Consider the following 22,521-nt stretch of genomic DNA (forward strand, 5'->3'; position numbering starts at 1 on the left):
CGGGGACCTCCTGACCTAGGCCCGGCGGCGGCCGGAGGGGCGGCGCCGCAGGGCGCCTGGGTTCCAGGCGGAGAAGTCCCTACTGGCGTCTGCCGGAAGTTGGTCCCAAACTCCAGAACGTCCACGATCGAAGAAAGCATGTGAAATATAAAGAGACCCCACCCTCGGCGCGCCCCGTGCGGTCCCCCACAAAACTGAAACCCTTCGGCGCGCAGCTGTGAGCGAGACCTATCCCATCCCCCACCCCTAGGGGTTCGCGCAGGGACCCAGCCCGGTGACCCCCCGCCCTCCCGCGGCAGGGTCCCCGAGTTCACGCTGGGAGCCCACGCTGCGCCGGCAGGGGTACACTGCCCGTGGGGCACCCTAACACCCAGCATTGCGCATCCACGCAGCAGGATGACCGCCCACTTCAGTTTCTTGGCCCATGGTGGAACAACTCAGGAAATGTGAGGTTTTTTATAAGGCAGAATTCCAAACTTTACAGTGTGTGATCCTGACTTCACTTGGGAAAAACAAAATCATGTGTGAGCCTGGGAAAATGATTGAAATAGAAGCCAAAATTATTTAACAGCGGTTGTCTTCAGGTGGTAACACTATGGACGACTTGATATGTTTCTGTATTTTTTATATTGCCCACAATCAACATATATTACTTTTATAATTCAGAAATTGTTCTTATTTTTTTAAAGGGTAATGCCCCCACCTGGGGAGCTACAGAGCAATGGTGGAGGAGAAAAGCAAGTCAGGAAATGACTAGAAAAAACTGTGGTGGGGTGGGAGTGAGGCAGGAGCCAAGTTAAGGATGGAAAGAGAAGGACACCAAGGAGAGACTGTGGGTGGGAGGGCCAGAGGGTTAGGAGTCTGCATGGAAGAGACGCTGCAGCTATGTTTGGGGGCCCTCGGGGACCCACCGCCTGCCTGGCGCTGAAAATGAGAGCAACGGTGTGTAAGGAAAGGGAGGGCGGAAAGGGACCGAATTTGCAGTCACAGGCAGGAGGCAGGATAGGGGACAGCCCCCGGGGGAGGCTGGAGCCCAGAGTAGTGGGTCAGACGCGCTGAGGCCAGGCCGCCTGTGAGCTGCAGTTACCCAGGTTCCACATCTGAGGCCCTGGCTGCCCCACTCTCCTCTGTCCCTGCAGGACCTGGCAGGAGGCCTGGCATTTGGGTAGCTGGGCTCAGGGAAGAATGGAGAGCTTGGGCTGGAATCTAGGCCCCAGCGCTGCTGCAGTCCAGCTTTGTGACCTCGGGCAAATCAACTCTATGAGCCTCAGTTTCTATAAAATGGGGATCTTGATTTCACGGTCAGGTATTGATAACATTCTGTAGAGCCCAGTTCCATGTTTAAATGGTGCTCAGAAGACATTTGCTAAACTCGGTTGATGGTAATTGAAAGGAGATTTAAATGTTTTAAAATCCAAAGCCGCCCAGTTGCAGTGCCACGTGGGAAGGAGGCCTGGGCATTCTGCTGAGCTCCTGCCTCTGCCCCAGTTTCTCAGTCTCCCCCAGACTCAAGACTTCTCCCTCTGCGCCAGGCCACCTCGGGGCCACTAGAGGGCACTCCTTGTATTATTTACTTATTTATTTATTTGTTTGTTTGTTTGTTTTAAGGAGAGCACGGCTCACAGTGGCCCATGCGGGAATAGAACCTGCAACCTTGGTGTTATTAGCACCATGCTCTAAGCAACTGAGCTAACCGGCCACCCTCCACTCCTTTCATCTTTACTCCTGGGAGTGAGTCTGGTCCTGAAGCACAGAGCTACTCCCAGGAATCCCTGTGTCTGGCCTTGGGCTTCTGCTCTCCATGCTGACTTATGGCTCTGACCGCCCCCCGCCCCCGCCGCGATCATCCCCGTTCTGGGGACACAGAGTAACGTAATCCAGCCTGAGCAATGCTCTCTCTTCTGCCCATCACGTCCCCTTAGACCAGGGGTGTCCAAACTTTTTTAAACGTTTTTTTACCAGACGCCATATGCGGTAAAATACACAAACAGCCGGGCCACTCACTCGAGGTGAAGTACGTATTGCCTCACCTGGTTTATTTAAGTAAACTATATTTTTGGAATTTGCTGCGGGCCAATTAACAATGAATTGCGACCGCAGTTGGCCCGCGGACCACAGTTTTGACACCCCTGCCTTAGACCCTACTAGCCCCGTCTTGGAGAAGGGAGACAAAAAGGGTAGGCAGTCCCCTCCCAGATAGGGATAGACCAGAGGGAAGGAGAATTTTTAGGAGACACTAGAGTTGCTGAATATATCAGGGCCCAGGGCTCATTGGCCAGTGATGGGAGGTGAAAGGCAAGATGCACACACTGGCATAGACCCAGAGAAACGAAGTAACACCGAGATGCACACAGGCACACAGAAATAGTAATTCACACAGAGATGCAGACAGAAAGACACACACTAGAAAGCAATCTGATCTGACAAATCCACTCTGCATCTAGTGTCATCCCAGTTTGTCATCCTCTAGTCCAGGGGAACAAGAAGCCTACAAAAATATAAGAAAATAAAAGAAAACTGCTCAGCCCTGGGATGCCTCGCTTGCTTTTTTTTTTTTTTTTTTTTTTTTTTTTTGTAAATAAGCATTTGAATGTGTTTTGTTCTAGGAGCTGCGAGGCAAGCACAAAGGGAGCTCTTTCTCATGCAGGAAGGTCCCTCTGCCGCCCCCCCACCCCCACCCCGCCCCCTCATCCCGACATCCGCCCACCAGCTGAGGTGGCTTTCCATCCTGCGCTGAAGGCAGGATTCCTCCTGTTTAAAGAGTCCTAAGAACCATCTTGACTTTTCCAAGTCAAGCTGCAGGCTAGGATGAAATTAGGCTCCCTTTTCTTAAACGGGGTTGCTTTATTGAGCAAGAGAGAATGAGGTAGGGGGTCTACTTCGGAGCAAGCAGGAGGCAGGTGCAAGGATGGGCATTAGCGAAGCTCTCAGCCCACACCAGCTTCCCAGGAGAAAGCTTTGTTCCTCGTGCTCATTTAGCACAGATACTAAAATCGGAATGATACACAGATTAGCATGGCCCCTGCGCAATGATAATACCCAGGTTCCTGAAGCATTCCATATTTTTTTTTAAAAAAAAGTTTGCGCCTCTCCAAGCTTGACTCCAAGCAGGAAAAAGTCCCAGAACCCAGCCTCTCCCTCCTCCCTGGTGGTGGGTCCCCAGTCCGTTGTTGTTAGAGTGGCCTCCTGGGCCCCTTGTCACTTACATGTCAGCCTGTCCAGTTCCCACGTGCAGACCTGGAAGGGCCTGTCCCGGGTGACTGCAGCTCTTCCCAGGAGGAACTACTGGTCCTCCAAAAGTTTTCTTTTCCCTCCCCTGGCCATTCTGAGTTCCAGGCATGAAAGCCTCCTCTCTCTCGTCTGGAAATGGGTAAATGACGCGTGATTTATGAGCACATCAACCCAAAGTGCATAAGTCATATGTGCACAAAGTGGTCGGGTAAATATTTAAAGACTAGAGCCAGCTGGGGAGAAACACAAAAGGCTGGGACAAAGGGGGTCTCTCTGAATTCACTCTCCCCAAGCTGGGCCAGTCCGGTTCAGTGTTGATGCACTCACTGGAGTCCCAGCCTTTGTCTCCAGAGGACCCTTGGCTGACGGGCTATTTGGAGTCCCAACACAGCTAAAGAGAGTTAAACAATCGCAGCCTCTCCGACCCCATCTGGAGACAATTGGCTGAGGCATTCCAGGGCTCTTGCAGTGTCCCAATAGTTAATTACAGGAGCAATCACTTCATTCCACTTTGAAATGCATCTTTGGAGAGAGATGGTGCATTTCTCCCAACAGTCACCACACCCGCAGTGGCCTTCTCGGCACTCACTAGTGAGCGTTGCTCTAAATGCCTGGGGGCTGCAGGAAGGAAGGGGTTCCCGTCTAGGGCTGAGAGGCTGCACAGGGCTGTCACCTGGGGAGGGCTGGTGGAACGTCTGTCTAATAGGGCCCTCATTGCCAGACCTGACTCGTTCTGTAGTGTTCTTTCTTTTGTCAAAGTCAAGAAAGCCAAAAGGGGAAAGGGAGGACAAAGGCACAAGTCACTTTGCGCCTTAAATCCCCCCACGTGAAGAAGCAGAAGTCTCTAACTAGTCCTGGAAGCCCCCAGAGCCCTCTGGCGGGCCGCGAGAGCAGCGCGGAGGGCCATTGGTTTGCTAATGCGCCAGAGTTGAAAGGCGCGGGACGGCGGTTTATGGGAAGGGATCGTAATCAGAGGACAAATTGCCCCGCTGCTCGCGAGGCTCAAGAAGGCATTTGTTCCTTGAATAAGCAACTAGCGGCCTGGGTCTCCCCAGCGTTCTGCCTGGACTTGGGCTCCTTTCCAGGCGTCCTGGGGACCCCCAGGTCCTAAAGATGGAAAAGGAATCGGTGGCCTACGTCCCAGGTTGCGTAAGTCCGGCTTCTGAGTTGATCCATGCCCTTCCGAGAGCGCTTCGGTCCTGCTTTCTGTCAGATGACGGCAGGGTGAATGGGCTGCCGTTCCCCCACCTCGGAAAACACCTCCCCCGCCCATGCGCCCCTTCCGAGCCAGGCTTGGCCGACTATGCATAGGATGCCCAGACACAGGACTGACCAACAGCGTCAGGGAGGGGTGGAACTGGGTCCCCAGCCTGGGTACCCGAGAAGGATCTCGGCGGAGATTTACGTACTACCTTCTCCAATGACCTCGCGATGCAAAAGTCTGCCTTTAACTTAGTGGGGGAAGTAGCTGCCCAGAAGAAGGAACCTAAATTGGGGTAAAGTGGAGATGGGGTACAGGAAGCTGTCTTCGAGCACGGGGAAAAAGGGAGGATGGAACTTGCACGGGACCCCTGTCAAACGTGAGTCCTGCGCGACCCTCTGCGGGCTTAAGGCGAGGTTTGTGGCGAGGTAGCCGCGCCACAAGAGGGGAAGCTCGGAAAGTGTGTTGGGGGAGTCGGCCTAGGAGTGGATTCCTGGGGGAATCGGTCGGCGGGAGCAGAGACTGTTCTGAGCGCCAGTTAGAGGCCGTGCCGAGCGGGGGAGGGGCGCAGCGGGCGGTGCCCGGGTGGGGATCGGGGGCGGCGGAGGCCGAGGCCCTTGAAGTGGGCGGGGGGCGGAGCTTGTTGTCTGCAAATCCCTCTCAGGCCGGCCCGGGCCTCCTCTCCCGACCCCAAAGCAGAACATTGCGAATTAGCGCGTTTTGCGGTCAATTTTCCACTGCTTAAGAAACACTAAACCACCCATGTAAGCCGTCCCACCCAGTGCGGGGCGGGATCCCTGGGCACTGGTTGGAGAGGAGTGGAGGCCCAGGGAGCTGCGGGTGCGGGGCTGCGGGCGGCAGCAGCCTGTGGGTCCCTTCCTGGCGGCCCTAACTCTGAGAAGGGGCGGGCCCCGCCCTCCCGCAGCGGGCCGGGAGAGCAGCTCCGAGGGCCATTGGTTTGCTAATGCGCCAGAGTTGAAAGGCGCGGACGGCGGTTTATGGGAAGGGATCGTAATCAGAGGACAAATTGCCCCGCTGCTCGCGCGTCAAGAGCGGGGGCGGGGGTGCGGCTGGACCGCCGGAGCGAGGCGCGCGCCCAGCCTCCGTGCAGATGTGCAGCAGCTGGAAGCCTGCGCTCAGTGGGGCGCCCGGAGTTTGGCCCTGAGGGGGCGGGCGCGGGCGCGGCTTTGTGGGGTCGGCACAATGCCCTTAACACTCGGTTGCCCCCTTTGTGTGGGGCCGCGCCGCTCGTCCGCCCAGCGGCACCTTTGTAATGCACCGCCATCGCTCCAAACCCGAGCAAGCTCTCGGACGCGGCTTGGCCGAGCCCGGCCCGGCGCTTCAAAGCTGCCCGGCGCGTGCCAGGGCCTGCCATCCGGCCTCGGCCCCGCCGCGCGCCCTGGGCCCGGCCCGCACCTGGCCGGGACAGAGGAGCATCCTAGAGCCGCTGTCGCTGCAGCCTCGGCCTGAAAGGAGGACAGGCGCGATTCTCCACGCTGCTTGGTGCCTGGTAACGCCGCTGCTTCCGCCCGGCCCTTCAATATCCCGGGCGGGGGCGGGAGAGATGCTCTGGCTGGAGGAAACTGGGAGTTTCACCCAGAATTTAGCAACTTCCCCTCCCCTTGATGCTGCAAAGACCAATTTGTTCATTCCTCCGCTGCAGGGCTCAACTGCAGAACTGCTGCGTCCGTGCGACTTCCCCATCGCCCTCGCAAGCAGCTATGGGGGCCCTCAACTTTACAAACCCTGAAACGGAGACTATGAGAGCCCAGTAATGGGAGATGTGTAGGTTTGAACCTAGGGTCTCCCCTGGGCTGCAGCCTTCCTGTCAGTCTCAGTTACTGGAATCCCATCCTTGGGGCCAAACCCGTGACTGCACCGGAGACTTGCTGTGGGGCCTAGCCCGCCCTGGGGCAGTTGCCTCTTCCACTGAGCTCCCTGGGTCTCCAGCTACAGCTGGAGTAATGAAAAGGGGTTGGGTTCCCGGACCTCGAATGGTACAGAATGGTGCTCTCCCCAGATGATCAGTGTGGTCTTCCTCACACCCACCTCCCCATTTGTTGGGACCCAGGAAAGGCCGGTGGGAATCAACTCCCAGGCCTCGGAACCTGAGTAGTCCAGCCTGGAAACCCAGGACTGGAGGTGGGAAAGGCCTTTCTGACTCGCCTTGGGCCTGCTGCTGCTGCAGCTTACCCCCACCCCCAGCTGGGAGAGTGTGGGTTGGGTGGTAACAGGGCCAGAGGGCACCTGAGCCCAGGCTGCACCCTGGCACAGGAGCGCTCCCAGTCTCGAGGCCCTAGAGAGGAGTAGGCTGGCTGTGGCCCCGCGGGCGGGCTGCACGCTTTAATGGGACACATGTCGTTGTGTGGCCCCTGTGGGCCCAGCCTGCGCCCGGCTTTGAGTGGCCACAGGCAGAAAATCGCTGCATTGTCCTGACATTAGGGCTACTAATGCAGCGTTGCCAGCGCGGCCAGAGCGTGAAGCTCTCAGAAAGGCCTCACTGGTGGGTTCTCCCTGCCTCCGCATCTTCATCAGGCCCGCAGAGGCCCAGTACTCTGTCCATCACTAGCGGGGCTCGAAGCTGGCTGGTACCATGGAACCACCAGTGAGTACCCCCCATAATGCTGGGAGACAAGAGTAGCAAGGACTATGCAAGAGGATCTGGTGGCCAGGCCCAGGACCTAGGGACACTGGGACAGGACAAGGCATGGAGGTGATGGGCATAGGAGGGGACCCCAGACTTGGGAAGTGGTGGGGGCAAAAGGGATAAAGGAAAGACTGAGAAGTAAAAGGAATACCTTGGGAAGGAGGAGGGGTCCTGGAGGCAAGGCCAAGCCTGGGCTATAGGAGGGGGTTGGGCAGAGGGAGATGGGGAATTTCCCAGTGTGACCCCCCCCTCATCCCCTCCCCCTCAGGGTTCCTCGAGTCCAGGATCGCCTCATTGACATGTAAACGAGGAGCCCCTATAAAGGCTGTGCCGCCTCCCGAGGGCACAGATACGACAGCATGGGCCCTGAGCCCGAGACCCAGGGCAGCTCCGGTGGTCCTGCCAGCAGATTCCGCAAGGTCTGGAGTTCTGAAGGGCTCAGAGTTGGGGGCCTGCCAGGTGGGGGGAGGGAGTGGGGGCAAAGGGTGAGAGGGCTGTGGCCCTGCCCTGTAACAGTCGCTCATCCACAGATTTCCAAGCCTCTGATGGAGAAGAAGCGACGGGCACGCATCAATGTGTCGCTGGAACAGCTCAAGTCGTTGCTGGAGAAACACTATTCGCACCAGGTGAGACGCAGGAATGTGGTGGTGGTGGTGCTGACACGTTCCCCAGCCTCATCTCCTCCAACCCGGGCTGCCCAGCTATGAGCCCTTTCCACGGATCCGCAGATCCGGAAACGCAAGTTAGAGAAGGCAGACATACTGGAGCTGAGCGTCAAGTACATGAAAAGCCTTCAGAACTCCATGCAAGGTAGAAGTGGGCCCTGGAGGGGGTGGGGCGAGGAGCCGGTTGGGTGTGGGAGGGCTTGTGGGGTCAGAGCCATGCATAGGAAGACAAGACCAGGTAAAGGAGGATGGATGGAGAAGAAAACTAGGGAAAAGTGGGCAGCTGGATGGGGGGGGGGGTCCTAATCGCTGGTGGGGGGAGGCAGCAAAGGTCCAGCAGGCTATGGAGTTGTAATCCGAGTGGAAGAAGGTCTGGATCCCGGGGGAGACGTTCGGGTTGCCTCCCCTTCCTTCCCTTCTTTTCTTCTTCCCTTCCCCTCCACACTTCTCCCCTCCCTTTCTCTTCTCTACAACTCTCCTGTTTTCCTCCCCTCTTCCACTCTCCGTTCCCATCCACATCTCTCCCTTCCGCTCCCCTCCCCCGCTCCCGTCCCCCCAGGACTCTGGCCGGTCCCCAGCAGAGCCCAGTACCCGTCGGGCTTCCGCGGCAGTCTGCCGGTCGTTAACCAGCTTCTGCGGCTCGGAGAGGAGAGTGGCGGCGGCCTGCGCTGCCCCCTGCTGCACGAATGCGAGGTTGGCAGCACCATGGACAGCGTCAGCCCCGGCCCGGAGGCGCTCGCGCGGCGCGGCTCCTGCGCCCCAGTGGTTTGGGCCTCTGATCCGGCCGCCGGCGAATCGCGATCCTCGCCACCCCGGCTCCTCCTCCCCAGAGGTCTCCCTGGCCCGTCCTCTAGCGTCCCGGCACCGCAGGTGGCGTCTTGCCAGAGCGCCGAGAGCCCCGGGCCGGCGCAGCGCCTGTGGCGACCCTGGTGAGGCCCCTGCGGGGCTTCGGACTCCAGGGGTCCCGCATCTGGTCGGCGGGAGCAGAGACTGTTCTGAGCGCACCCATGATGACGGCCAGGACCCCAAAAGTCCGACCTGGTCCCGGGTTGGGTTGGACGGAAGGGTGCCGCGTGCCCGGGAATGCGGGGAAATACACGGAGCGACGGTGGACCCGGGTCTGCGCGTCTAGGCATAATCCACCCCCTACCCCAGCCCCACCTACTCATGCTAGACCCACTGTCTCCTCCTCCCACCTCTAAAGGGTCTGGGAGGGGGTGTCCCAAGCTTCGCCCCCTTTCCCAGGGCCCCGTCCCTTGCCCCCGCCCCGCAGCCGCGCCACGGTGGGAAGGTCGCAGTCGGCAGCGGCGCAGAGCAGACCCCTTGCAGCGAGGAGAATCGCTGCCCCGCCCCGGCCCATTCAGTGGGTTGGGGACGCCCGGTTCCCACCGGCACAAAGCACGCCGGGTCCCGCCCCGCGGGCGAGGGGCCCCCAGCCAACCCCCGCCATGTACCCTCAGGTCTTCCACGGATCCCCACCCCCTCTGCACGCGGCGCAGCCATCCTGCGGGAGCTCGCTGCAACACCCTCCGCTCCAAGAGGTACCTCCCAGAGCTGCCCTTGCCCCGCCGCCCACTCTGAGCTCTGGCCCCACCCAGAGAGTTGCTCCGCCCACCCGACGCCGGCCCTGCCGTACTCTTGAGGCGACCCTATGCACTGTCGCGCCAGCTTGAGGGTTACTGGAGTGAGCCGAGCTCCTTTCGTGGGAGAGTTCACCCCTTCCCACTCCGCAAAGACGCCGGCCACGCAGAACCTCCGCCTCCGGACCTCTAGGGCCGCCAGGGAGCTCATGTCTCTCGAAAGCCTTCGGAGCGCTCGGCACCTGCTTGTTTATTCGTCCGAAAATGAGGTCATTGCTGTGACTGGACTCTAGCCGGGAGGTCCTGGCACACGAGGGCCAGCCTGAGGGGTGGGGAACGGGGATCTCGCCGAGAGCAGGAAGAAATTTTGGCACTTCCACCAGCTTAAAATTCCGAATAAAGACATTGTGAACCTGTGAAATGGGTATAAAGAGACTAGGAAGGTTCTAATTTCAACCACGATGCCTACTTATATGCATCTTCTTGAACTACAAATGCCAACTTTTTATAAAACATTCTCGTTTTGGGCTGCCCCTGTCTTGCCCGTGTGCTAAACCTGTCCTGGTCAAACCACGGGGAGAGGGTGGCCCGGCTCCCCGACTCCACCCAGCGGGCTCTATGGAGCAGGGGTAAGGGCAGGGTCCGGTCTGTCCCGGGGCGGCCTGTGGGGTCTCAGCTTCCCACAGTGCTAGGTGTAAGCAGCGGTGATAGGGCCGCGGCCCTAATACTTCTTCCGGCCACCAGGTGGCGATCCCGCACCGCAGACCCAGGAATTGGCCCCCAAATGCCAACCTAGGACAGCAGGCTGGTCACCAGGCACAGCAGGTCCCGTGGTCCTAGGTCCTGCTCCAACTCCCCTGCCCTTCTTGCTCTCTAGAATGAACCTCACTGGGGCTAGCGGTCCTTGAAGCCATCCCCGGGGTAGGGGCTGCCACCTGCCCTCATAGGGTTTCTCCTGGTAGTATTAGGGCCGTGGTGTCCACTCCACCTCTCCAGGCCTGTCTCACTCTGCGTGAAGCAGCAGCACGTGGGAGAAGAATGGGGCAAGACGGACGCAAAGGAATAACAGACTGCAGAGGAATTCAGGACCCAGAGGGAGAGACATTTGGGGTCAGCTGACCAGGGGTGTTGTTAGATTCTAGAAAGGCGTTTCCATGAAACCAGCCTAGAAATACTAGGTGCAAATCATAGTACGTTTTTATTGGATTCTGTACAGAAAGAAATGTTTAGTTCTCAAAAAACTACAAACGGATCCCTGGCTTTGGGCTGGGTGGTATGAAGACAGAACTCCCCACTACGCCCAGGGTCAAGCTGCTTATCAATGCAGCAAATAGGCTTGGAGGCTGCGCAAAGTGAGAGGGAGCCCCAGGCCTCAGGGTCCTCTCTCTTCTTTATTTTTGTAAAAACCATGACTGGAGGGACTTCGGGGTACCATGTCCCCCCTGCAAGTATTGCCATTGGATATGAAATACAGAGTGAAAACCCAAGGTGACAAATGGGCCAGCTTGAGGGGGGACAGTGGCTAGCTGATGACCTCATGACATGCTGGTCCTTGAAGGCACAGCAGCACTGGCCAGAGCTCGACTGCCGTCCCCTGACTTGCTCACCTGCAGCCAGCTCATCCCTCAGGTTACCCCACAGCCAGGGACTGCAGGCCTCCCAAGCAGAGATGGAGCCAGGCAGTCCATTCTCCCTGTTCCCAGTGGCCTCTTCTGGGGCTGGGACACAGTCTGGGGGGTGAGGAGAATGGTTTGGCCACTGGAGGGGCAGAGGCAGTGCTGCAATTCCAGGTGGCAGAGCAGGAGGGGACAGAGTGCAGGCAGGTCTCTGTGCTGGCCCTTGACCGACTCCCAATCTTCACGTTTAGGGGCCACTGCATGGAGGCACGGCCCAGGATGAGACAATCTCTGCACGTGTCCCTGTCCCTCCAGCTCAAGGGTACAGCTGTTCCCTGGGCCTCTCCTTAGCCTGTGTCTAGAGGCTTCCCTCACAGAAGACCCAGCAGGCCCCTCCCCAGGGCCTATGCTAAAGGCCAAGCCTGCAAGAGGTCTGCCAGGAGGGAGAGCAGAGAAAAGCCCTGCCCACAGGGTAGGGGAGGACTCTTGCCAAAACCCAAGCCTTCAACCCAGAACCTGGAAGGCTTTAAGCCAGGATCCCTTCCTGGCTGACCTCCGGGGTGGCGGGGGGCATGAGGCTGGGGCTGGGCATCAGCATAAGAAAGCCCACTCTCCCTTTGCTTCAGTCCTTCCCACTATGTACCCATATCTTCAGGGTGGGAGTCACAGAGGTGGCCCACAGACAATGATGGAGTGATGAGAGTGGGGACACTAACAGTGGTCAAGGTGGGTGTGGTGCCATGGTGATGCTGCAAAAGTGTTGTGCTTTAGCTAGGGTGTCCATTGAGTTCCCAAGGGGGCCAGGGACACTGAGAGTGGGCGGCCTCAGGCCTGGGGCCACACCAGGCCACACGCTGAAGACATCTCCAGAAAGGACCCACGGAGGGTCCTAGACTACCTCTCATGTCCATGCCGCTCAATGGCCAGGGCACATGGACCAGCAGACTTCTTCAAACAGTCCTGAGAGTTAACATGGTCACCTGCTTGTCACAGATGGGGACACCGAGGCAGAACCGGTCAGCAGGGAGACCTGCTCTGAGCTTGTTTGGGCTCTGAAGTCCCCTGTACTTAGAGACCCTCTGTACCCCACCTCCTGAGGCGAGACAGTTCTAGTGCAGAGTGGAAAGCTGGGTGTGGTCCAGTGGCTTCCCTCCTGCAGAGCTGCGCTTTGTTCCGTCTGGTGGTGGCCCTGTCTTCAGGCTCACCACCATCCCGTGTCCCAACCCAGCTAGCCCGGGGCTGGGCACATGCAGAGCCCACCTTTACCCAAGCTCAGCCTCTCTCTGCCCCAGAGATGAAGTGCCCAGCCTGTGGTCCAAAGCAGCAGTCGCCTCTACAGGCAACGCCCACTTCCTGGAGGCAACAATGCTGCGCCTTGCCTCCCCGGGAGAGTTGGCACACGTCCGGGCGCCAATGGTGGGCTCAGTGAGGCCCTGTCCCGGTCCGGCTGGGATAGGTGGCATCTTTGGTGCTTCGGCCCCACGGGCGGCCCCTAGGTCGCTGAGCCCAGGGAGTCTGAGTGCAGCGTGACGTAGCCCGAGGACTCGGAGGGCGAGCTCACGAAGCTGCTGGTGCTGCTGCCGCCGCCTGCTGCATGCAAGCCCCCGGACTCGCCCCACGACGCGCTCAGGCCGGTCCGCAGAGGTCCGGCGTGCCCATGCGTGGCGGGGCGCGGCCCGGGGCTTGGCTGCGAGGCGGCGCCGCCAGGGGGCGCCGTGTCCTCGCCCGGCGGGGCGCTCGCAGGAGCGGCCGAGGCGCGCGCGGGGAAGGGCAGCGGCGGGGCAGGCGGGCGGCGCAGGGCCTGCGGCTCGCGCTCGAAGGCCGTCAGCGCGAAGGCGTCAGGCAGCAGCGAGGCCGAGGCGCAGCGGGCGCCAGGCCCAGAGCGACGGCGCGGGCTGCTGGGGGGCGAGTCACGGGCACGGCACTGGCCGCCATCCAGCGCCGGGGGGCGCAGCGACAGGAGGCTCTCGGCCGAGCGGCGGCGCGCGCGGAATGGGGGCGCGTCCTCCGCGAAGGCCAACAGGCTGTCGTGGCCCCGGTCGGGCCCCGCGGGCAGCACCAGGGCAGCCAGGTCCTCACCGGAGACCCAGCGTGGCAGGAAGGAGGGCAGCGGGACGGCAGCCCACACGTCCGCATCGTCGTGAGAGAAGCGTCGTGTGGGCGGGACCTGTCAGGACCGACGGGGTTAACCTGGGCTGTCCTTCTGGAAAATAAGGACCCACGGCTCCCTACACGGCACAAGGCAGCCTATGGGTCAGGGACCACACCTGGGGCAAGGCACCCCGATTCTCTTTAGGGCAAGTGATAATCTCTCCGAGCCCCTCAGTGTTGTCATTTGTACCTTGGGTCATTTGGGGAGACCCTTTGCGTGGGGTGCTGAGCCACAGGAAAATAACACAGGTGTGGGACGGACCACTCTCCCAGAGCACAAGGGAACATGGCGACAGGGACTGGGGTGCCCCACCTTTACAGGCTGCAGACCCGGGGCCCGCCCATCCTGGGAGGGTGAAAGCCGCCCACTGAAGCTGTGGCAGGCATGAGATGCACTTGGGGAGGTCAGCATGCCCCCCAACCCCACATTCTGACAGCATGCTCCCTGTCCCTACCTGCAGGTACTGCATCTTGTCCTCCTGCAAGGGCCGCAGCGGGTAGAACTGGGGCAGGCCCCCCTCCAGGGAGAACTCATAGTTGGCCATCCTGTCCAGGGCCACAAATTCACCCCCACAGCTGTAGTCGAGGGAGCGCTCCAGCACCAGGTCCGGGGGCATGCCACCCTCCAGGCTGGAATCTGCAGGGTTGGACAGATACTTAGGGCCACAGAAACTTGGGGGCATCCAAGCGTGAGTCCAGGGACCCCCACAGGCACAGCTGGGGCAGAGCGCTGGTTAGTGGGAAAGAAGGGCAGGGTCCTGGGTTCAAATCCCGACTCTACCAGTTTTCAGCTGTGGGGAAGACATACACTGAACCAGTCCCCTCCTCAGTGGGGGTGGACCTGAGATAGCCTCATGAGCTTTGGGGGACTAAATACTCACAAGGGGCTGACAGTGCCTGGCACGTAGCAGGGTAACACGGTTCTTGCTGGGGGAGATAGGACCTGGGCATGCAGGAGCCACTGGGGACCCCCAAGGTTGGAAGCTTGGAACCCATGCAGCCTGGTGTCCCCAGCAACTGCCTGGGGCAGGCAAGCAGGATAGAGGGTGCCCCATGATACACTTAGGTCCCTTAGAGGTTCAAGGACTTTGGGGGGTATTACAGGGAGTGTCTGGCACTTGAGAATGGGATCACTTCAGTGCCATGGGGTCGTCAGCCAACAGCTGTTATCCCAATGACTCAAGTGACCTCACCCAGATGCCACTCGGTATCCTCACCGTCGTCCGAATCCTCCTCGTTGGCCATGAGGGCCATGCATTTCTCCCAGACGGCCTTGAGGTCGGCACGGTAGCGGTCACAGGCCCACAGGAATATGGGCAGCAGGAGGGCCTGGGTCACCGAGCACCACAGCACACACAGTGCCATCCAGGGCGCTGAGGTGTCTGCCCGCAGGCTGCTGAAGCTCACCACCTGTGGACACAGCGGTCGGCCTGGCACCTGTCACACAGCTCCCCCTCCCAGCCCCAGTTCTCTCTTCTGAATGGCAGGTCTGACTGCCCACCGGCAGACAGAGCTCTCGGTTCTAGGGCAGGAGAGAGCCAGTGTGAAGGAAGAAGGCCCTGCCCAGAGCGCTGCTGGCTGCCAAGATAAGCAGTCACAGCCCTGTGTGAGCACAGCCCTTCGCAGTGCACCAGGTAGCACTGGGTGTGCATTTCCTCACGTGACCCTCATGACTGCCCAAGGACAGAAGTCGGGACATGGATTATCACCCTCGTTTTGGGAAGAGGAAATTGAAGCTTCGAGAACCAAGTCTGAAGCCTCCCAGTTCAGGGACCTGTCTGCCCTTCCTGCTCCTTCATGGTCAGTGGCCTCCTTGGCCTGGCCCTACTCTGGGGGTCTAGGCCTCGGACCCCAGAGGAGGAGGGTCAGAGCAGTGTCTGAGATCAGAGGGTCCAGCTAGGCAGTCTTTGTGTCACTGCCCAGGGTCCCTCGTTCGTCCTCTCCATTCCCCCATCCAGAGTGATATTTAACTATCCCCCCAGCAAAGAGGACGTGGGCATGATGCAGACATCACGTTGGTTCTGTTAAGTGAGTGAGCTGCGTGCTCCTCAGAAAGTCCCTCTCTGAGGCTCAGTTTCTTCATCTGTGAAATGGGCAAAGAACACTCCACAGGGTGAGACAAAGATTCCACACCCTGTACCAGGCCTGCTGCAGAGTGGGCCCCCTAAACGGCACCCCTTTCCTACCCTGAAGAGAAGCTGCGGGTGCCCTTACCCACTACTGGCTCTGCAATTTCACACATGCTCCTCCCCTTCATCAGCACAGAGGCTGGGGACGCGGGGGCCCCACTGCAAACAGGAGGACCCTGTACCCAGGGGGCACCGGGCCCACTGAGCATGGTAGCAGGTCACCAGGGGCTGCATCCCAAGTGTGTGCCCTGACTATGAGGTTGCCACCCCACCTATCACCTTCTTGAGCTCGTGTTGTACAATGTTGAGGGACACAGCCCTGTCCAACTGCTTGGTCCTTGCCCCTACACCTCTACCTGTTCTGCTCCAGACCATTCAGGGGGCTGGGCTGGAGCCCCATGGGTGGGAACACTTGGCTACTGGGTCTAGACTTCATTCTTGGGCCAGACCTGGGTCCAGCCTCACTGGCAGGATACCAGGCAGCCTCGCTGGACATTGGACCTTTGTTGGCAGGCCTTCCTCAGTCCAGCCCTCACCTTGACTTTCCTGAGCCCCTGGGATCAAGTCCAACTCTCTTTGAATGTCTACATTCAAAGCCTGCCCTGCCTCCCAATTCAGCACCAAAGCCGATTCTGCCATAACAAAGTCCTGCTCTGTCCATCCTAGGACCTGGACCCACCGGGAAGCCTGTGGGCATGTTACCCCACTTTCCATTCCCTCTGCATCGAATGGGCCTCATTCAGGTGAGGAAAAGTCCCCCTGTAGTGTGGCAGAAAGACCCTGGGCTATGCAGTCACCTGAGGTGGGTTCAAGCCCCACCACGCTGCCCAGATTTTAGGTGGGTCATCTTCTCTGAATCTCGGTTTCCAAGCTTGTAAAATGGGGATGCTGATGATGCCCCCCCTAAAGGATTGGGTGTGAGGATTCATGGCCTGATGTCTGCAGTGTGCCCACCCCATGGCTGTCCGAGCCCACGCCTCCCAACAGCCACCCCACAACCAACAGGCTCACCCACCAGCACGGGGAAGCCCATGAGGCAGTCGTAGATGACGACGATGGTGGCCACCAAGCCCGTGATCTGCAGCGAGGTCTTGGCGGGCTCAGAGCCATCGATGGAAGAGCGGCGCTTGCCCTGCGCGTCCTCCACCACGATGGTGGGCACAGTGAAGGCGCGGCGGTCAGCGCGGTGCCCCACCTGTGCAGCCAGTGTCTGGAAGAGGGCGATGGCCGTGCAGACCACGCCCATGGCCACGCTGCCGCCCACCAGCAGCAGGAAGCAGACGCCAAAGCCCAGGCCAATCTCAGCCACGATGAAGCGGCAGCCGTGGGCGTAGAAACGCTCGCTCGTGTCATGCCAGCCGACAGCAGGCAGGGCCGACAGGATGAACGACACCATCCAGATACCCATGACCGTGTGCACCGCCTGCTTCTTGGCATTGCTCAGACTGACACGGGGTGGAGGGAGGACAGAGGGACCCAATGTCACTCACAGGGTCTCCCCAGACCCCCGGGTACCTGCACAAGATCCCCAACTGCCCTGGCCCCCAGTACATCATAAGCATGACATAACCAGCATGGTGGGGTTTGTCCCTTGCACAGGGGACACTCGTGCACAGTGTCACACATCCCTCTTACCAAGCATGTATGTACTGGACACGGCACACCCAAGCATCCCTACATGGACATGGCCCCCACAGCCCAGAGCAGCCCCTCCTGAGCCCCCCTGACCGCCCCCATCACAACACAGGTGTGGCACACCACATGGGGCATGGCCACCACACGGAGGGCATTTATGCACACAGGTACATACACCAGGTGTCTTCATGTTCATGCTCACAGGTGCCTGTCTCCAAGAACCCCAGACACTCAAGTGCACACGTGCACACGCCTGGGAGCTCACCGATAGTTCACGGGCCAGCGGACCATCCACATGCGGTGGTAAGAGAGGGAAGTGACGGAGAAGCAGGTGGCCAGGGTGAGGGTGTAGAAGGTGGAGACGAAGACCTTGCAGAGGCCCTCGTTCCACTCGTAGTCGGGGCGCTGTCGCCGCAGTTGTACCACGGCGTAGGTGGCGATGGGCACCGCCACATTGAGCATGTGGGTGGCTGCGAGCGTGCACAGCAGGAACTCTAGTGGCTTCCACTTCTTCTGCTTGGCACCCACACTGAGGATGCCCCAGGCGTTGGCCAGCAGAGAGAGGCCTCCGCACGCCAGCCAGCCCACAGCGCTGCCAGGCAGCCGCCGCTCATCACTCATGGTGCAGACGGGAGCTGGCGGGCGGCTGGGGCATCGTCCTTAGAGTCAGGCCTCGGCTCGGAGCAGCAGCCCTCACACCTGGTAGCCCGAGGACACCAGGGACGACGAGCATCTGCAGTGGGGGAGAAGCCAATGAGTGCTCAGCAACTCCCTCTGGCCACAGCATCAGGGCTCCTGGGAGAGGAAGACGGAGGGGTCCCCCCAGTATGCCATTTGCTGTCTGGTCCTGGCTTGGGCTGGGCTGCTTCTCCCTCCTCTCCCCTCTGTGGCCTCCTGCCCATGTCACTGGAACCCCAGGGGACATACACAGAGGTGCCTAATAAGTGCATGTTCCCACTTCTACCCACTCCTGGTCAAGGCTTGGAGTCTGGGCTTCCTTCCAGGCCCGCCGTGTCCTCAGGGAACCAGCCAGGCTGGGCCCCGATGGGCATTCTTGCCCCAGTGTGCCCTGGTCCTCTCGCCAGCAAACGTCCCAAATCTTTGCACAGCCCTCACGAGGCTTCTCCACGCACATTGGAGGCCCTCAACTTCATTTGTCCCATTGCATTTGGCCAAATGAGTATGCGCCTGGGAGGATGAGTCCCCTAAACCTCCCCTGTGAGGGAGGAGTGATCTGGGGACCACTTTCAGGCCCAACATGGGAAAGGGCAGCCTGCTTTGCCCAGGTCAGCCTCCAGCTGGCCTTCCACATCCGGGCACAGCTGGAAGGCCCCAGCACTGCCACATGCTGGGGGTCAAACTAAGCTCCAGCACTCTAGCTGTGTGGTTCGAGCAAAGTCCTGTACTCATGATCTCTTCCTTCAGGGAGGCTGCACTGGACAGCCACGCCATCTCTTAAGCCCTGGGTCAGGTCTTGCACACAGTAGGTGGTCAGTGTTGTGTGCGGACGCGTTGGGCAGCATGGGCCTGTAGATAGCCCAGGCACCAGACCTTGACCCAGCCGATGGCCTGTGGACATGAGCCTGGGACACAGAATGGTAGACAGGAGGCGTGTGTTGGGGAGTTGCCCCGTCCTGCCTGAGGGCTGGGTAGTGAGTCCCTCCCTCCTCCTTCCCAGCCAGGCAGCACTCAGCTGCCTCCCTGTGGGGAGTGCTGGCCAGTCCCTCTGATGTGAGGCTCCCACAGAACCCTCTGGCCACAGCGTGGAGCCCGTGGCGTGGGGAGAAGCCTACATTAAGTGAAGGCCCACTGTGTGTTCTGCCTCCACTTGGTCCTTCTCACTGGGAGCCTGTTTAATATCACTGGCTACACTTCTCCTGCCCCTGACACTTATGGGTGCCTAGTGCACCAAACACAGCCATGTGAGCCCCAGGGACTGTTTCCAGCTTGGGATGGACAGGCCACTGCAGGACGCTCAGAGCACAGGAAGCAACACTTCCCAGCACGCTGCCGGGCATCTGTGCTTGTCTTGTCTGAGGTTCTCTTGGTCTGTCTGTAGCCTCCCCCCCGCCCCCGCCCCCCCAACACCGAGGGACCTCTGAGGGATGTGTCTCATTTATCTTGGTGCCTCTGCTTCAGGCCTGCCCAGACCCCTGCCCCAGGGGAGGAGCTCATTCTGGACCACACTAGTGCCCCTTAAGGTCCTCCTAACAGGCTTGGGGGGCTTCTGGAGCAGCGACTTTCTTGCCAAACAGGCAGCCTCTGCTTGCACGGCAGCCTTTCCTTCCCCACCCCAGACCCTCCAACCGGCCATTCCGGTGTCTAGCAAACCTCCTGACCTCAGTATACAGAGGCCACACAGTGTGGGGTAAGAGCCGCTAGACTCCAACTCCAGCCCCCGACCAGTTCCTTGACTCAGCTGGGCCTCAGTTTTCTTCTCTGGAAGCTGGACACGATAGTACCTACCTTGAAAAGCATTGTGGGTAGTTAATAAGCTATGCCAGAGAAAGTGCTTAGAATGGAGCCGGGCACACAGTAAGCGCTCAGTGGATGCTTGCCACGTCTGTACTCAAGCCCTCCCAGCCCACTGAGCTATGTATGCTGTCTGCTTCTTAGGACACTGAGCTTAGAGGTGTGGGTGAAGCTCAGACCTGTCGGCGGACAGCCCAGCTTTGGGGGTGAGGAGGCCAAAGGGCTGCACCAAGCCCGGTGGAGTGCCTGGCGGCCGGATGGGGGCCCAGAGCAGGCGGTGTGTGGTGCTGCTGTGGGCCAGAGGCTGCAGATTCCAGTGGTGTTTGCATTACCAAATAGGAAACTGGATTCAGCATGCCCCTGGGTGGCCAGCATCTTTTTTCACGTGCACTGGGCCGTCACCTCAGCCGTCACCTCAGCTGTCAGACTGGGAGGCCTTCCCTCAGATGCCCAAGCAGGCTCTGTCTGTTCTGTGACCCTGGGCCCAGCCCAGCCCAGTCCCAGCCCACCCGGCTCCTGGTGCAGGGTGGTGGGGAAGGAGCCACAGGCTACCATGGGCACAGCCTTTCACAGTGCCAGTTCTTCCCCGCATCTAACCTAATGGTGCCTCATTGCAGGGCAAGGCTTTGGGTCTGTGAGCAGGGGAACATGCCCTGCGGGTAGAGGGAAGAACAGGCACACTCCCCCCAGTTAGCATCCCCACTGATTTTGAGTGCTGGATAATATCATCACCTCCATTTTTAAAGATGGTCAAGCAGAGGCAGAGAAAGGTAAAACCATTTGCCCAAGCTATTATGTGTGGGAGCCAGGATCCAAACTTTGCCTGACATAAAAATCCTGGCCTCCCAAACTCCAAAATCCTCAGGAACAGGAATTTTGGGGGTTTGTTTCTTGAGTTAAGGTGGTCTTTCTGAGCCTCCTACCTCTGCAGGGTGGGCCCTACTGCCGCTCACGACAGATGGGAACACTGAGGCTTGGAGCCCAGTGTAGCACAGGGAGGCAGTGTGAGGGCTGCGTTTGGGGCCTGGGACTCCTGAGTGTGGTGGTCCTGGGATGGGAGAAGAATGTCACTGGGGTGAGGGTGTGGAGTGGATACCAAGGCCTCTAAATTCAGAAAGTGAGGGGGCTGGCTCTGTGGGAACGTGGAGTTCCCCTTCCTCCAGGTTGGTGACCAGAGACCCATAGATCACACACATGCTCTTTGTTTTCTTCACAGGAAGCAGGGGACACTTGGGGACAGACTCCAGGCTGGGCTCTGGCCAGTGGGATCCGCACCCAGGGTGTTACCACCCCTAGCTGGTAAGTTTCTCCTGCATCACACTCACACTGTCCCCACAGCATTTCAAGATGGAGCTTCTCCCTCCCCCCCAACTCGGAGATTGTTCCTTCCCCCATCCCCACCTCCCAGCAAGTCGCAGGGCAGGCTGCAGGTGTGACAGGCCTGGGACCCAATGGGTCCAGAAGACTCCCTCCGCGGGGTCTGCGGGCGGGCCTGGGCGTGACGTCAGGGCCCCTGGCCAATGAGGCCGCGTGGCCCCAGGGCTCTATTGCGCAACAAAAGAGGACCCAGAACTTGAAAGGATTCCCCGGGCTCGGTCCCCCGCCCCCGGGCTGCTCTCCGCCCGCGCCGCTGACAACCGGTCCCGCTGTGCCCGGCCTGAGAACCGCCCAGGGTGGGGCTCGCAGCGCGGAGCCTCCGCATCTCCGTCACGCCCCCTACCTCCGCGGTCCCTGCTCCTCGATGCTCAGAATTCCCCCTCCAGACCGGCGCGCCCTTGCCTGCAGGTCTAACCCCAGCGGGGCCTCCATCCCTGCCCAGCCCCGAGGACTCGTCAAAGCGACGGCTCGGGGAGCCGGACACAAGCGGGACTGCGGTTCCCGGACGCCCCCCCTACCGGGCCACTGTGGGTAGGGGTGGGTCCGGCCATCCCCGCCCTCTGCAAGTAGGACCCCCGGGCGGCGCTGCTAGGCCTGGAGGCTAGGGGGACAGAGAAAGGGACCAGCCTCGGGGAAGTTACCCTGAACGTCTCCAAGTTGGGGGCGCTGCGCAGCCCCAAGCGGTGCCCGCGATCCCTTGGACAGACCTCGCGACCGACAGACTGCAGACAGCCCCTCCCCGCCCAGAGTCCTCCCGCTGGGGTCCTTGCTCGGGGTCCTCCCGCCCAACCGCCCCCGGGCCAGGGCGGTGTTGCTCACCCTGCGTTCGGGAGCCTGGAGCTCCTGCTCGCTGCTCCAGCCTCCAGCTCCGGCTGTGGCTCCCGCGTCCCCGGGTCGAGCGCGGGCCGCCGGGAACAGCGAGGACGGTTGGCGGCGGAGCGGCCCGCGGGCCGGAGCATCCTGGCGGCGGCCGCCTGTGGCCGACGCGTTCCGCTCGGCTCGGCTCGACTCGGCCCTGCCTCCTTGCCTTCTCTCCCTCCCCGCGCGCCGCCGCCGCGCTCGGCTCCCGCCGCTGGGCAGGCTGCGCTCGGCGGCCGGGGGCGGGGGGCGGAGCAGGGCGCATGCTTCCGCGGGTGCCTCCGCGCCTCCCCTCCGACCGCTCCGCCCCCGCCCGTGGGAGGCGCGGCCGGCCGCGGCCGTCCGACTGTCCAGGTGTCTTACGGGTCCGCTGTCTGTCCCGCACCTGTGGAGGCGCGCCCTCCCCACACCCGGCCGCGGGGCTGAAGCCGCCCGAGGGAGGGCGGAGCCTCTTGGGAGTCCTGGACCACACCGCGGGCCCTCGCCGCCCTCTTGGGTTGGTCCACACTCCTGACACCGCCTTCAAACCTCCTGGGGACCACACAGGCCCGGAGCTAAGAGGGCCTGGGACAGAAATGGACAGTGAGAACGCAGGGCCAGGAGTGGGGGCCTCAGGGAGGCCTTCCTGGAGGAAACCACATCTAAGGTGAACAATAGGGGCAGGGCGTGGGGAGGAGCTGGTCGGAGGCCTGAGAACGTGCAGCTTCTAGGAGCCGGGCAGGGAGAGGCGGCGTTGGGCCAGCTATGGAGGATTCACTCATCCTCGGGCATCCGGAGCCCACTACAAGAATCAAGTGAATAAAGACACCGGCCTGCTAGGTGGTTGCCCCTTCCCAGCAGGGGCTCAGAAATGATCTCTGAAGCTGGGACCACGCCCACGCAGCTAGGAGAGGCCAGGACTTGCAACCTACTGTGTTTCCCCGAAAATAAGACCTAGCGGGACAGTCAGCTCTAATGCA

General features: G+C 60.4%; 2 protein-coding genes and 1 pseudogene across 2 annotated transcripts; 2 read left to right on the forward strand and 1 right to left on the reverse strand.

Annotated features, from left to right (window-relative positions):
- The first annotated feature begins 2,967 nt into the window (after window positions 1-2,967).
- On the forward strand, window positions 2,968-3,067 carry LOC141572510 (U6 spliceosomal RNA; annotated as a pseudogene).
- A 1,288-nt stretch (window positions 3,068-4,355) lies between these two features.
- HES3 (hes family bHLH transcription factor 3) lies at window positions 4,356-9,725 on the forward strand. The gene is made up of 5 exons (XM_019746681.3): window positions 4,356-4,811; window positions 7,348-7,498; window positions 7,610-7,705; window positions 7,808-7,889; window positions 8,304-9,725. Exons 2-5 carry the CDS (start codon window positions 7,439-7,441, stop codon window positions 8,675-8,677), a joined length of 612 nt encoding a protein of 203 aa, XP_019602240.2. The 5' UTR covers window positions 4,356-4,811; window positions 7,348-7,438; the 3' UTR covers window positions 8,678-9,725.
- Window positions 9,726-10,503: 778 nt separating this feature from the next.
- GPR153 (G protein-coupled receptor 153) lies at window positions 10,504-21,763 on the reverse strand. Its single transcript, XM_019746803.3, has 6 exons — window positions 21,524-21,763; window positions 17,121-17,588; window positions 16,236-16,665; window positions 14,309-14,501; window positions 13,547-13,728; window positions 10,504-13,107 (listed from the first exon to the last, which is right to left on the reverse strand). Exons 2-6 carry the CDS (start codon window positions 17,474-17,476, stop codon window positions 12,433-12,435), a joined length of 1,836 nt encoding a protein of 611 aa, XP_019602362.2. The 5' UTR covers window positions 17,477-17,588; window positions 21,524-21,763; the 3' UTR covers window positions 10,504-12,432.
- Window positions 21,764-22,521: the final 758 nt, after the last annotated feature.

This window comes from Rhinolophus sinicus, chromosome 14, assembly GCF_057876585.1.
Source record: "Rhinolophus sinicus isolate RSI-liver-muscle chromosome 14, RSI-T2T, whole genome shotgun sequence".
NCBI lineage: Eukaryota > Metazoa > Chordata > Mammalia > Chiroptera > Rhinolophidae > Rhinolophus > Rhinolophus sinicus.

What these genes read in the sequence shown, in the direction of transcription:
- HES3 (XM_019746681.3), top strand. Translation starts at nt 7,439, where the DNA reads ATGGGCCCTGAGCCCGAGACCCAGGGCAGCTCCGGTGGTCCTGCCAGC. An exon ending in CTGCCAGCAGATTCCGCAAG is followed by an intron (nt 7,499 to 7,609) that starts GTCTGGAGTTCT and finishes GCTCATCCACAG; the next exon opens with ATTTCCAAGCCTCTGATGGA. An exon ending in CCTTCAGAACTCCATGCAAG is followed by an intron (nt 7,890 to 8,303) that starts GTAGAAGTGGGC and finishes CCGTCCCCCCAG; the next exon opens with GACTCTGGCCGGTCCCCAGC.
- GPR153 (XM_019746803.3), bottom strand. Translation starts at nt 17,476, where the DNA reads ATGAGTGATGAGCGGCGGCTGCCTGGCAGCGCTGTGGGCTGGCTGGCG. An exon ending in CGAGGAGGATTCGGACGACG is followed by an intron (nt 13,729 to 14,308) that starts GTGAGGATACCG and finishes CCAACCCTGCAG; the next exon opens with ATTCCAGCCTGGAGGGTGGC. An exon ending in ACAAGATGCAGTACCTGCAG is followed by an intron (nt 13,108 to 13,546) that starts GTAGGGACAGGG and finishes CGGTCCTGACAG; the next exon opens with GTCCCGCCCACACGACGCTT.